Source organism: Pogona vitticeps, chromosome 5 (assembly GCF_051106095.1).
Source record: "Pogona vitticeps strain Pit_001003342236 chromosome 5, PviZW2.1, whole genome shotgun sequence".
NCBI classification, from domain to species: Eukaryota; Metazoa; Chordata; class Lepidosauria; order Squamata; family Agamidae; genus Pogona; species Pogona vitticeps.
This window is the reverse complement of record NC_135787.1, coordinates 180,256,434-180,270,647: the sequence shown is the minus strand read 5'-3', so window position 1 is coordinate 180,270,647 and position 14,214 is coordinate 180,256,434. Positions and strand designations below refer to the sequence as shown.

Below are 14,214 nucleotides of genomic sequence, written 5' to 3'. Positions count from 1 at the left end.
ACACGAGTCTTACCAATATAGTTTTTCAGCTCCTTGAATTTCTAGGAGCCTTGTTCAGCTGATACCCTTTGGCTTGCTTCACCAACTTCACAACTAGTGTCTCTTTACACTGTATTTTGATTAAAGAACTGGGAGGAGTCTGACCTTGGCTTGTATTTTGATCATCCCTCCTGCCTGCTCCCTAAACTATAATGCTACTGTTTTCTTTTTACACTGAGTCCAGCCTCACTTTCTGCAGTTGATTTCCTAGAGGGCCATGACTAATCAGCTGACATGTTCCAAGGCCTTCCTGTGTGCTTACCATTAGGAAACAGGATATTGATGTTTGTCAGTTGCATTCTGCCAATAGTGTAAGGTCCAACAAATTCTTTTGTTCCCTTACTAAAAACACCATCGGCCAAAATACAGAAAAACTAACAGTTGAATCAACTATCTTGGATCTGATTGTCACCAGACAGGGAGGCCTGACCAACGAAGTACAAATAATAAGATAGGTTTGACCATGTCCTGGGGTTTGTTTTTCCAAAGCTGAAAGGAGTGTCACATGTACCTCATCTAATTTTCATTAGATGAGGTACATGTACCATGGAGCAAATTTGAAATCCCAACTAATGAGAGGGAAATGAATCTGGCAGTTGAAGCTACCTAAGCTGAAAGTCTGGAAGACTGAAACCTTGGGGCCAGGAGAAGATTTAATCCGGCCATTAAAGAAAAGGTACTTGGGCTGGAATTAGAGCCAGAAGCTTCCAATGATCCAAATACTGAATGAACAACCTCTTGTTGTGAACCAAAACAGATGAATCAACTCAAGGGTTTCAGGGGATTAGCATTCTGAGATTCTAAATTTTGCCCATTGTTCCATCCTGGTCAAACAAGTTGGGCCCTCTATACAGGGATGTTTAAATTAATAAAGAACACTTGAGACAAACATTTATTTAATATGAAAGGAATTAGAGTAAATCAAATAATTCCTGTCAGAGTCTCACGGAATGCTAATTATCATGGCCCAGATATGTATGAGAGATTTGGGGACACTGTATTCAAACAGGAACAAAGATATGGATGGTAACAACCATAAGTAATCACAGAAAATGAATAAGAAATGTAAAAACATCAAAATCACCAGGAAAGCTTAAAAAACAGGTTTAAAAATCTGTGAGGCCCAGTAAAAGGAATTTTTGAAGACTTTTTTAGATTATTGGATGACTCTGTAAATAATTCAGGAAAACCACCCCTCACAAGAAATGTCAAGAACATGAAGTATTGCAACCTAGAGATATCAAACCTCTAGTTCTAAGTAATCCAGAGCTAACTGCACCTGCAAATGAGACCAGTGAACCAGCAGCCACTGTAGATGCCATATAACCCACTGAAATACAGTTTCAGAGCACTGTCGGCTGACATCTAAGAAATAAAACTTAATCCAATAAGGAAGAAAATTGGCAACAGCCCCAAAACGGGAAATAATCTTAAATCATAAAAAATAAAACTTCCCAAAACCATTCTTCCCTAGTTAGAATATAAGACTCGTTTTTTGCACATAGAACTCACTACTTATAGTATAAGAAACAAAGAGTATCTGTTTTATGACTAGCATGGTGCATTTACTATGGTGATATATGGAAACTGGCAAAAGTACATGAAAAAAGGTACAAACTTTCTCCAAAGTGAGTTCGGTGGTGATGAGATTTTTTTGTCAATACTACTCATGCAACTCTGCCCATAATAAACAAAAACATAACAGGCTCAGTAATCTTATTCGTTTATATGATTCTCAGATCTACAACTACTGTATATAACCATGACAGTACAGAGGAAAACAAGAACCACTGTATTCAGTAATGGAATCTGATCTCTTTTCTTTGCAGCAGAAGAGAAGAAATGCTTAAAACACTTCTCTGACCTTATCCATTCAGATTCGGAATGCAATACAGATAATTGACCAGATACCAGCCTTGTGAAATATTCTTATCCACTTTGAAGCCTCTGATAAAATTCTTGGATTTATAGAGATTATAAATAGCCAAAGAAAAACAGAGCATCAGGAAAGGGAGAAGAATAAGCTTACCCAAGCCTCCACAGGCTGGCTCTTCTCTTGGGAAGCAAAGTAGGGAACTGAACTCTCAACCACTGGCTCTACAGCCAGATACCTAACTCACTGAACTATTCAGCTATCCTACAGGAATTAGGTGATACCAAACAGCATGCTTTCAACTGCAATAGAAGCTGAAAAGACCCTAAGGTCAATTATCCAGGTATATACCTAACACAATTAGCAGGTCTCCTTTTCATCCTGAATGGAAACCATTATTTTGATAGGCAGAATTCACTTTTGTGCCTAGGCATGGAAAGAATATTGGTTGGTTATATATTCCTTTTTTACTCTTTATCAAGCCTGTTCAAGGATTTTTCATTTGAAAATAGAACTGAACATGACTGCTTACTCTCACCCTGCCAGTTCACACTCTTATACACATGATTACTGAACATCAGTAGAGACATCAAACTTTAACACTTATGAGACTGTATTGGTCAAAAGATATAAACACCAATATTATACCCAAAGCAATGAAATTTTGCATAGATCAACTCTAGATGCCACAAAGTTTTTTAAGAAGAACAGCACAACTAAAGGTCATGTAGCTAACTGGACTTGAGGAGTCAACCAAAGCACAAATAACTAGTGCCCAGAGCTGTTGTTTAGTGCAATATCTATCAATTCTTAATTTTTGTTAGCTACATCTCTGGCTCTTCCTTTGAGAGGCACACTGAGGAATCAAACTTCGAACCAGGTGCCTACTCACTGAGCTGTTTTAAAGATTTATGATGCATTAATTATCTTAGCCATTTGATTTCATTTCCTTCTGTGTGCAAAATGGATTTTACTGGAAAAGGAAAATGTGGATGCAAAAAAGTGCTTTTGTGCTCTCTCCTCCACATAGTTTACACTCATTTATTTACAATGTTTGTACTCTGCTTTTCCTCCAGTGAGCTCAAGCAACATACATGATACTCCTCTTCAGTATTCACAAAACGACCCCGTGAAGTAGATCAGGCTGAGAACATGTGACCAAGGCAACTCATAAAGTTTCATGGCTGAGTGAAAATTTGAATCCAGCTTTCTTAAATTTTAATCTAAACCTTTAACCAATATACTGCACTAGATGTTGCCACTATACTCAACTGCCTCTGAGATATTTAATCAACATTCTAGGTTTCAACAGTATCAGCAGTTTAAATATCCAATTGCACGCTAAATTCTTCACATGTTGGCTATCAAAAATGTCAAAAAAATCTAGTTGTTTTGTGAATATTCAATTAATATGCATTGTAGTCTAATTTTTTATTTAATTGTCACTCACCTTTCTGCAAAAAAAGTCTGAAATGCTCTCAGATTCACAGAAAAGAATGGACAGAACAGCTCATATTAATTTGAGCTCTACTTCACTTATCCCCATTGAGAAGACCTGTTGTTTGCCTCCATCCAAATCAATATTCATACTTCTGGTATAAGACCTCCCCAACACACACAATTTGGGATTCTCATCCAATGGGGTGACCTTTTCTGTAGTAAAACATTCTCCTTTTTGTGCAGCTGCTGTTCCTTCAGGCACAATTCCAAATGAGACCCCATTGCACTATCCCACTGGGCTTTTTAACACAACATGAATAATTTTTATATTAGATGATTAAGCATAACAGCTAATCTAGTGCTTCACACAGCACCACATTATGCACACTCATATAATTTTTAAAAATAATGGCATTGTTGAAAAATTCAAGAGCTCAGCTGGAAATACCTGTCACAATGCTGCAGAAATACAGAAATTTCCTGGATATGTTTGCTGAACTAAAAACAGTCCCTGTTCTTTGATACTGTCTCCTGTTTTTCATAATGGGTATGAAATACCAGCAGGTTCCTTGTTGGCCATGGAACTAGTGAAATCCACATCACTGGATTTTGCTTACCATGTTATCTCAGTCTTTGATGCCTCTGCCCAGCCACTAGATCTTTCTGCAATACACTAATGCAATTTACAAATTATTATATAAATAGCCAAAGAAGAGAAGTAGGTGTTCTCTAACATTTTCCAAACGGAGGGACAGCACCACATAACAAGTGAAATCTCATTCCTGGTGAGAGACATGGGAGCTCAGTCATGCTTAAAAAGATTGGATGATCCACCATCCAAGAAAATGTTCTTGTTCCCCACCACAGCTTTACCTTTCTCTTCGATCTTTGTTTTGTCATAAAATGATGCAATAGAGCAACTAAAGTTTTCTCTGTCTCTCCCTGCTGCCACCTTCCCCTCACAGTGTTCTTCTATAGGGTAGACAGCTTTGTTATTGGTTTTCTTCTATACTATCAAGTCTAGCCCAACATAAATAAAGATGTATTTCTTCTTGTATTGTCTGCATGCTAGAAAAAGCATATCCTGCAGACCTTTCCTCTGAGAGAGAGATCATAAAATATGGCAGTACAGACTGCACGCTACTGCAATTATAGACCTTACAACAATGCATGCAGAGAAAATTCTAGGTTCATTTTTTTGGCATCCCCAGCTCAGATAACTATTTAATTATAATCTCGCAGCACTACTTTCTGAACTTGCTCCCCCTTAAGGATCAGGGCTATGAAGGATCAGAGCCATGAAAAACCAATGCAACCAAGTCCTATTCCAAAAGGAGACCATGGCTGATGCCATCAAAAGCCACCATGAGGTTGAGTAGTAACAACAAGGGCACACTCCCCTGTCCACTATCTGCCACAGAGTGTCAGTGAAGGCAACCAAAGCAGTCTTTGTCCAGTTTTCAGAACTGAGGCCAGGCTGAAATGGATCCTTATAAATCATCTCATTCAGAAACCCCTGTAGCTGAGACAATGCCATATCATTCAGCACCCTGGGCAAGGTTGGACTAATGGAGACTTGCTAAGAAATTGTGCCTCCCTAAATTTTTTTTAAATCAAACATTTCTTCAGAAAGGCTCTTTATACCTAACACCCAACTCTCTGTTTGCCCTGTAAATCTAATAGCTCTGGGGTGTTTCTTTTTAAAACTTTTAAAAAAGAAATGGATGTCACTATATGTTCATATTGGATTTTTCCTTTTAAGTTTGTTTAAGTCTAAACATCATGCACTAAAGTACTCAGTTTGGAGGTACAATTTGCATTTTGTAGGCCAAAATATTTTCTGGACTATTTTAGGACAGAGGGATAGAGAAAGCCTTGGGAATCCCACATTTTCTGCAGCATATTTTCATCTGACCTAGCTTCAGTCATAAGGCCTCTGTTTCCCTCAGCCTTATGACGTTTCCCCAAATTTGCCATCCCTTTCCATAACTATAATAGTGCTGGCAGCAGTCAGTAGTTGACACATTTACTCTGAGAAGTTGAAATGTGCAATTGCCATTCTGGACATCTTCAAACATTACAATAATAAGTCCCAACAGAGATCAGGACCATGATATGGAAGCAGAGTTAATTTCAATATTTTCCATACATGAAAAACATCTAGATGTCTAGGAGGAACAGATTATATAGTGGGTTTTTAATACATTTTCTTATTAAAAACTAGCCTGGCAGTTTCCAGAAGCTTTGAAATTGCCTGCCCAATATGGCTTACAATAAGGATAGCGACATTTCTTATTATGATCTGATAGATTTCCTGTCAATATAGATGATTCAAGTCAGTGGCATAGGTCCCTGGCTGCAGAGCCAGAGGTCCAGAGGTTGAGAGTTAAATTCCCAACTGTGCCTCCTTGAGAAGGGCTGGACTTGATGATCCATAGGGTCCCTTCCAGCTCTACAGTTCAAAGATGATGATGATGATGATGATGATTAAAATCCAAGCTCACACTGGCATACCAAAAGACAGGAGTTTTTGTAACAGATCAAGACACAACAATGCATGTAGTCACCTCAAGCTGTTTATTAACTTTGAAAGCTAGGTATCATGGTTTAGGGTATATGCTGATGTTCCTAGATATATGGAGCTACACGGCTTGCCATGAAGATAGAACACAGTTTAGTCCAAGAGTCAACACACATAGGCTTGTATGGATTTCTATGCACCTGATGTTTAACAATCATGGTAGTGTACTACCAAGTCACTTCCAATTTATGGCACCCTAACAAGGTTTCTGAGGTATATGAGACGTTCAAGGACTGGTTCACCATTGCCACCCTCCACAAGTGAGATTCCAAGGCTAGGCAGGAATCTGAACGCAGGACTCCAAAGTCCTAGTCCAATATTCTATTCTTTACTTCACAATGACTCTCTTGAATGCCTGTCTGTGTCCTAGAATTATACTGCTGAGGGGGGACAGAGACCAGGAAAGGATTTTGAAGTGAAATGACTATGTCCATGGTACCCAAAGTGGCCTCTAGTGATGGACCCAATGAACTCTTGATTCAGTACCCTGTCTATGGTTTTACTCCAATATATCCCAACTAGAATAAACCACTGAAGTGAATGAGTTTTGTTAGTCACCACTTATTTCCATGGGTCTGTTTTCTTGGGATTTAGCCCTGTGCTCAAAAATCAGAAATTTTAGGAGCCAATCCCCAAAACATTTTTAGAGAAAGTGAAACATTTCAATATTTATATGGAAAACTGGTCTTTAAATGTACCCAGATAAAAGCAGGATCCTATAAAAATAGGCAAGTAAATAAATATTGGGTGAAAAGCTGTTTTTCCCATTTTGCAATATTACTTTGTAGGGGCACTGTCACAAAACCATTTTAACCATGTGACTAGTAATGAGAAATTTCAGCTTGCAATGGCTCACCTCAAAGACACACCTTCATAATATTCGTGTGGGGATGTTGAAACATTGATTTTATGTTTCTAAAGGCATGTTTCTTCTGTCTCTATATTCATTCAAGAATGAAAGGCTGCTCCAAGCACAAATTGAGACTCCAGTCCAGACAACAACTGCTCAAGTTCATGTCTTGAATAGGTGGTGGAGTAGAATGTGATATTGTACTGTATATGACCTCCTGTCCTCCATTTGATCCTATAGGTGTACAGAGAAGCTTTGAACAATAATACCTACCTTGGGTTTGAAAGCAATTAACTTCAGAACCATCTCAACGGTGAACAGGCCGGTGAATAGCATGTTGAGAATGTTCATTGCTTCTTTGAAGAGGCAGCTCTGTCCATAGTGCTAAAAAATAAACCACTTAATTTATATTTTGTAAAAGTAGACCGTGTTCATTTTGAAAAGTAAAGTGAGCCACACACATATTTGTCTTCCCCTTTCACCAGTTTTTAAAAGATGCTGACCCTCATATCCCATCTGTTTATTATTCTTTTCATTTTTAATGAATTCATTCTACAAAAAACTTTCCTGCAACTCAAAACCCATGTACTTCTATAATGTGAGAACATGTACTTCTATCTATCTATCGACTGATCGATCTATCTATCGATCGATCTATCGATCTGTCTGTCTGTCTGTCTATTCTACCCTGTTTCCCCTAAAATAAGACCTAAGCCCTAGTAGGATTTTTCAGGATGCTCATAATATAAGCCCTACCCCCCAAATAAGCCCCAGTTAAGTGAAACCCCACCTTCCACCATTGTGCAGCAACCAGAAGAAGATGACATAACTATATTTGAATAAATGTATATTGTTGTACATGAAAAAAATAAAACATCCGCCGAAAATGAACCCTAATGCATTTTTGGAGCAACAATTAATATAACACCCTGTCTTATTTTCGGGGAAACAGGGTATCTGTCTGTCTGTCTGCCTGCCTGCCTGCCTGTCTGTCAAATTTAATATGGAGCTACTGCAGTCTGGCTAGGCTTCCAGTAGCTATTATTATAATCACATCTAGCATTACTGTATAAAACAACTTTATACCATGTCATTCTTGAAAACAGAACTATATACAATGGCATTGATATTAACCAGGCATTATTACCCAGGTATTTTAAATTATTACTCCTTCACGGATTGCTGCCTTGTCATGGCGAAGGGGCTTGAGTAATTCAGAGAAGCTATGGGCTATGCCATGCAGGGACACCCAAGACAGACAGGTCATAGTGGAGAGTTCTGACTAAACGCGATCCACCTGGAGCAGGAACTGGCAAGCCACTCCAGTAACTTTGCTAAGAAAGCTCCATGAACAGAACCAAATGCTAAAAGATATGACGCTGGAAGATGGGCCCCTCAGGTTGGAAGGCATCCAAAATGCTACTGAGGAAGAGCAGAGGACAAGTACAAGTAGCTCCAGAGATAATGAAATGCTTGGGCCAAAGCTGAAAGGATGCTCAGCTGTGGACATACCTGGAAGTGAAAGGAAAGTCCGATGCTGCAAAGAAAAATACTGCATAGGAACCTGGAATGTAAGATCTATGAACTTTGGTAAGCTGGATGTGGTCAAATAGGAGATGGCAAGAATAAACATTGACATCCTGGGCGTCAGTGGACTAAAATGGATGGGAATGGGTGAATTCAATTCAGACAATTGTCATATCTAGTATTGTGGGCAAGTATCCCATAGAAGAAATTGAGTAGCCCCATAGTCAAGAAAAGAGTAAGAAAAGCTGTACTGGGATACAATCTCAAAAATGATAGAATGATTTCAATACAAATCCAAGGCAAAACTTTCAACATCACAGTAATCCAAGTTTATCGACCAACCACCAATGCTGAAGAGGCTGAAATTGACCAAATCTATGAAGACTTACAACACCTTCTAGAACTGACACCAAAGAAATATGTTCTTCTCAACAACACAAGAGGCGACTCTATACATGGACATCACCAGGTGGGCAACACCAAAATCAGATTGATTATATTCTCTGCAGCCAAAGATGGAGAAGCTCTATACAGTCAGCAAAAACAAGAACTGGAGCTGATTGTGGCTCTGATCTCAGCTTCTTATAGCAAAACTCAAGCTTCAACTGAAGAAAGTAGGAAAAACCTCTGGGCCACTCAGGTATAATCTAGACCAAATCCCTTATGAATACACAGTGGAAGTGAAGAACAGATTTAAGGAACTTGATTTGGTGGACAGAGTGCCTGAAGAACTATGGATGGAGGCCCATAACACTGTACAGGAGGCAGCAAGAAAAACCATTCCAAAGAAATGGAAATGCAAGAAAGCAAAGTGGGTGTCCAACAAGGCCTTACAAATAGCAGAAAAGAGAAGGAAAACAAAATGCAAGGGAAATAGGGAAAATTACAGAAAATGGAATGCAGACTTCCAAAGAATAGCAAGAAGAGACAAGTGGGCCTTCTTAAATGAACAGTGCAAAGAAATAGAGGAAAATAAGAGGAAGGGGAAAAACAGAACTCTGTTCAAGAAAATTGGAGATATTAAAGAAACATTTTGTGCAAAGATGGACATGATAAGGGACAGAAATGGTAGAGACCTCACAGAAGCTGAAGATATCAAGAAGAGGTGGCAAGAATACACAGAGGAATTATATCAGAAAGATCTGGATATCCTGGACAACCCAGATAGTGTGGTTGCTGACCTTGAGCCAGACATCTTGGGGAGTGAAGTCAAGTGGGCCTTAGAAAGCATGGCTAACAACATGGCCAGTGGAGGTGATGGTAGTCCAGTGGAACTATTTAAAACCTTAAAAGACGATGCTGCTAAGGTGCTACACTCAATATGCCAGCGAGTTTGGAGAACTCAGCAGTGGCCAGAGAATTGGAAAAGAGGACGATCACTGCAGATGGTGACAGCAGCAATGAAATCAAAAGATGCCTGTTTCTTGGGAGGAAAGGGATCACAAACCTCAACAGCATCTTAAAAAGCAGAGACATCACCTTGCTGGCAAAGGTCTGCATAGTCAAAGTTATGGTTTTTCCTATAGCAATGTATGGAAGTGAGAGTTGGACCATAAAGAAGGCGGACCGCTGAATAATTGATGCTTTTGTATTGTGGTGCTGGAGGAGACTCTTGAGAGTCCCCTGGACTGCAAGGAGAACAAACCTATCCATTTTGAAGGAAATCAACCCTGAGTGCTCACTGGAAGGACAGATCCTGAAGTGAGGCTCCAATACTTTGGCCATCTTATGAGAAGACTCCCTGGAAAGGACCCTGATGTTGGGAAAGTGTGAAGGCAAGAGGAGAAGGGTGTGACAAATTTATGGGGGTAGATTGTTCCAGAGGTGAAGGGCCACTGCTGAGAAGGCCCAGTTTCTTGTTCTCTTTTTTCCAGGCCTGCCTCGGCGTTAGGCCCCTCAGCCGCTCATCCTGGCTAGAACGAATGATTCGGATAGATCTAGGTGGAGAAGGTGTTCCACTAGATATAAAGCCCTAAAGTGTTTAGGGCTTTATAAATCATTAGTAATACTTTGAAATCAATGCGGAAACAAATCGCAGCAATGCAGGGCAGCCAGAGTGGGGGAAATATGTTGATGTTTTCTCATCCCAGTGAGAAGTCTGGCCGTTGTATTCTGCACCACTTGAAGCTTCTGCATCAATCTCAAAGGTAGCCCTACATAGAGCGCATTACAGTAGTCTAATCTCGAGATTATAAGCACATGGACCAGAGTGGTGAGTGCCCCACCATCAAGATAGGGATGTAGCTGGGCAGTCCACCAAAGATGGAAGTAGGTGGTGTGGACGACTGACGCTACCTGGATTTCCATGGTGTGCGCCGGATCCAGATGGACCCCCCAAGCTGTGAACCTCACTATTCGTGGTAAGAGTCACTCCCCCAAATGTGAGAGAGTTTCTGAAACCACTGATGGTGGGGCCACCCACCCTCAGGACCTCCGTCTTGTCCAAGTTCAGCCTCAGTCCATTCACCTGCATCCATTTCAATACGGCCTCCAGGCAGTGCTCAAGGGACAAAATGGCATCCACTGTTGTTGGGAAAAAGGAGATGTAGAGCTGGGTATCATCAGCGTATTGATGACACGAAGCCTCACACCCCCTGAAACAACACTGGGGAGATAATCAAGCCCTGCGGAACCCCACAATTGAGACTACATGGAGCCGATACACTCTCTCCAAGCTGTACTCTCTGGCCAGTGCATTTTTGGGATTCTGTGTGGGACTGTATCAGATTTGACTTTTCTTCTCTGTTTTTTTTTTTGTGATGTTCCAACGCAAACCAAAGAAATGAACATGTGAGTACCAAAACATTTGCAACTGCAACAATTTTCTGAGAGAAGGGTTGCATTTTCTGACAGAATTGCAATGGTGCCAATATTTTTGGCCATGACTGTAGGTGTTATTTACATGGTTCTTTCCAATACATGAGCAGGGGTGCACATATCACCTCTTCTCTTTATCTTTGCTTTTCCCATTTGGACAGCCGCTTGTTTTCAGAAGGGAGGGTCTCTGTTGCACATAGGCTCTCCCTTCAGGCACGAATCCCCATTTTACAGCATTCTTGCTCAATGGAGAGCCTACACATTAACAGGAATTTCTTCTCAACACTTTCATCATTCTCTACATGGAGCAGGTGACAATGGGGAGTCACTAAGTTTTCCTTTATTTATATATGGGAGAAAATCAGATACGGCTAATAGGGCTAATTTTGCTCTTTTGGAGTAGAGCGAATTTGTTGTGACACACAATATTGGTTCTTTCATGTAGAAATGGGCCACATTTTTAGTCTGCTTTTCTGTAAAATATGTCTTCTCAGCACCTACTTTCATTTTCTTTCCCTGATGATTAATAGTTGGCAGCTAAGCATGTTATGGACTATAAACATTCTCTTCAACAGAACGGAATGCTCCCAAACATAATACAATACATTTTAATTTCTGACTTACTTGCATGGCCAAGCAGATTGTGTTCAGAAGGATGAGGACGAACATCAGGTATTCAAAATAGGTGGAATTCACCACATACCACACTTTGTACTGGTACTGGTTTTTGGGGATATACCTCCGCAGGGGACGGGCCTTCAGAGCATACTCGACACACTGGCGCTAAGAAAAAAGCCCAGTGGATTAAATGGTCCGACAGGTACACATGTATGACAGTTCTGCAATTATGTATCTTTTAGGCCACCGTTCTTTAATACTCTTCTCTGGGCTGATGATTTTTAAAAGGGTCAGTATACGCAGAGATGCAGAAATCTGTCAGTCTTGTTTTCATCTGCATTTTTAAACCTCAGGTCCCTTGTGTCCCAAGTATGATGAAGGTGACAAGGACTAAGTCAATGACTAACATTAATGTGGCAGCTGCAGCTTTTCATGATCCAGTCTGATTTGGTAATAGTTACCCATTTCTCACATTTAGACTACTGAACCATGCCCATATCATTATCCCTGAAAAATATCCAGGAGCTTCAGTTTTCAAACAAGTAGCTATATTAGTACCTATATATGTGTGTGTATATAAAGACTTAACAAATTTATTTTAACATGAGCTTTTATCGATTACAATCTATGAAATCTACATGTCTGGATAAGTCACAAAACAAGGGCTTCATGTATTATAAAATCTGGGAACTAGGTACTAAAAGCTGCATTATATCAAGACCATATTACACCATTGAAAAATACATACTGTTTCACAATATTTATCTGTATTTAAATTAAGCTATTGGTTCTATTTTGAAAATTCTATATAGTTCAAGGCTGTGCTATTGAATGGACCACCCATCACTATGAACTGTTCTAGGTATTGAGATCTTTAAAGCACACCTCCTTAGAATACCACAGAAGCTGTTTGCTAGGCATGTGGAGTAGGGCTTTCTCCCACAAAGCTCCAATTTTGTGGAATGCCCTTTTTCACAAATTATGACTGGCCCTACCGCTCTTGGCTCTCTTCATTCTTTAATCTGGACTATTATATTATTTTAGTGTATTAATTATCCTAATGTGTTTAACTGTTCTACTGATCAGGTTTTGCTTTGGGCAGTTTAACAGTTTTGTTTAAGCCTTATTGTGCACTGCTGTGGTAGCTTTTTATAATATAGTTTTAAAATACTACTATAGAAATACTGCAGTTAAATGCTGCTGAGAATCCTTATGCTTGCAGAACACAAATTGGGTAAGTCTTGCAGCAAATTCCTGCTCATTGATGAAGTACTTGTTGGGCATGCACACAGGAAGGTAACTAGGATCTCATTAATTAATGACAATTTGCCACCAAGAGATATCTTATGCAAGTGCAAATTAGCAATAGGATTCTGGCCAGTAAATAAAAATCTCCATAGGAACATTATGTTCTCTGTGACACATGTACAATAGCAGTGGCCATAAGCCAGTTTACATATATTTGGTTTCGGTATTTAAATTATTGTATTTTTCTGTGTATAAAATGACACTTTTCCCTAAAATAATTGAAGGGAAATTGAGGGTTGTTTTATACTTGAACTAAGGTGGGGGGAGGGATCAAAGTGCTTTGATCCCTGTTTTCCCCTCCACGTTTTGCAAAGAAAATGCAGGGGGAAAGTGATTTCTGCTTTCTCCCTACATTTTCACTGCAAAAAGCAGCTTTCTGCCTCTAGGGTTTGCAAAGAAAATGCAGGGGGAAAGTGATTTCTACTTTTCCCCTATATTTTCATTGCGAAACTTTCGCAACAAAAATGTAGGGAGAAAGCAGAAATCGTGTCCCCCCTGCATTTTCTTTGCAAAACGTGGAGGGGGGGGAAGCTGCTTTTTGCAATGAAAATGCAAAGAAAGAAAATTTTACTTAGAAAAGTGGGGGGCGTTTTATACATGGGACGTCTTATACACAGAAAATATGGTACTTAATAAGACATTATTTTAGCTATTATCAGCCTTAGTACCACCCAATACATTTCACTTTTTCAGTCACACCAAGAAAATTTCATCTTACCTGGTTTTTGTCCAGCTCACAGTTCTTGTATTCTTGCTCTCCTTGCTCCTGAAAAGTGACGATGACGAAACCAACGAAGATGTTCATCATGAAGAAAGCGATGATGATGATGTAGATAATGAAGAAAATGGAGATCTCCACCCTGTGGTTATAGATGGGCCCCACATCTTCCATATGGGAATCTATGGATCGGTACAGCAGTCTAGAAAAAAGGGAGACAACCCAAGACAGATACTAAGGGCATAGCTAGGTGTCTCTAGGTACTGGGATTGTACTGAAGAGTGGTTCTGTCCACAAAGTCTCCTGATCAGCGGTGGGAGTAGTCTAAGTGGTACCAGTTTCCCACAATAAGCCTGAAAGTGACACAGAACAGGAGCACCTACTTTTCTTGAAGATCTTTTCCAATCTTCCAATTGCATGTTACAGCATTCAAGGAGAAGTAC

The 14,214-nt window shown here is 39.7% G+C and overlaps 1 protein-coding gene across 14 annotated transcripts in view; it reads right to left on the bottom strand.

The window, feature by feature from the left end:
• The window catches only part of CACNA1C (calcium voltage-gated channel subunit alpha1 C), a 658,158-nt gene that overhangs the window by 92,607 nt on the left and 551,337 nt on the right, over positions 1-14,214 (bottom strand). For all 14 annotated transcript variants that reach the window (XM_078376325.1, XM_078376333.1, XM_078376335.1 and 11 more), the window contains 3 exons: positions 13,772-13,973; positions 11,752-11,910; positions 7,057-7,167 (listed from right to left, as the gene is read on the bottom strand). In XM_078376325.1, the coding sequence (XP_078232451.1) occupies positions 7,057-7,167; positions 11,752-11,910; positions 13,772-13,973 (472 nt within the window). The remainder of the gene's footprint in view (positions 1-7,056; positions 7,168-11,751; positions 11,911-13,771; positions 13,974-14,214) is intronic.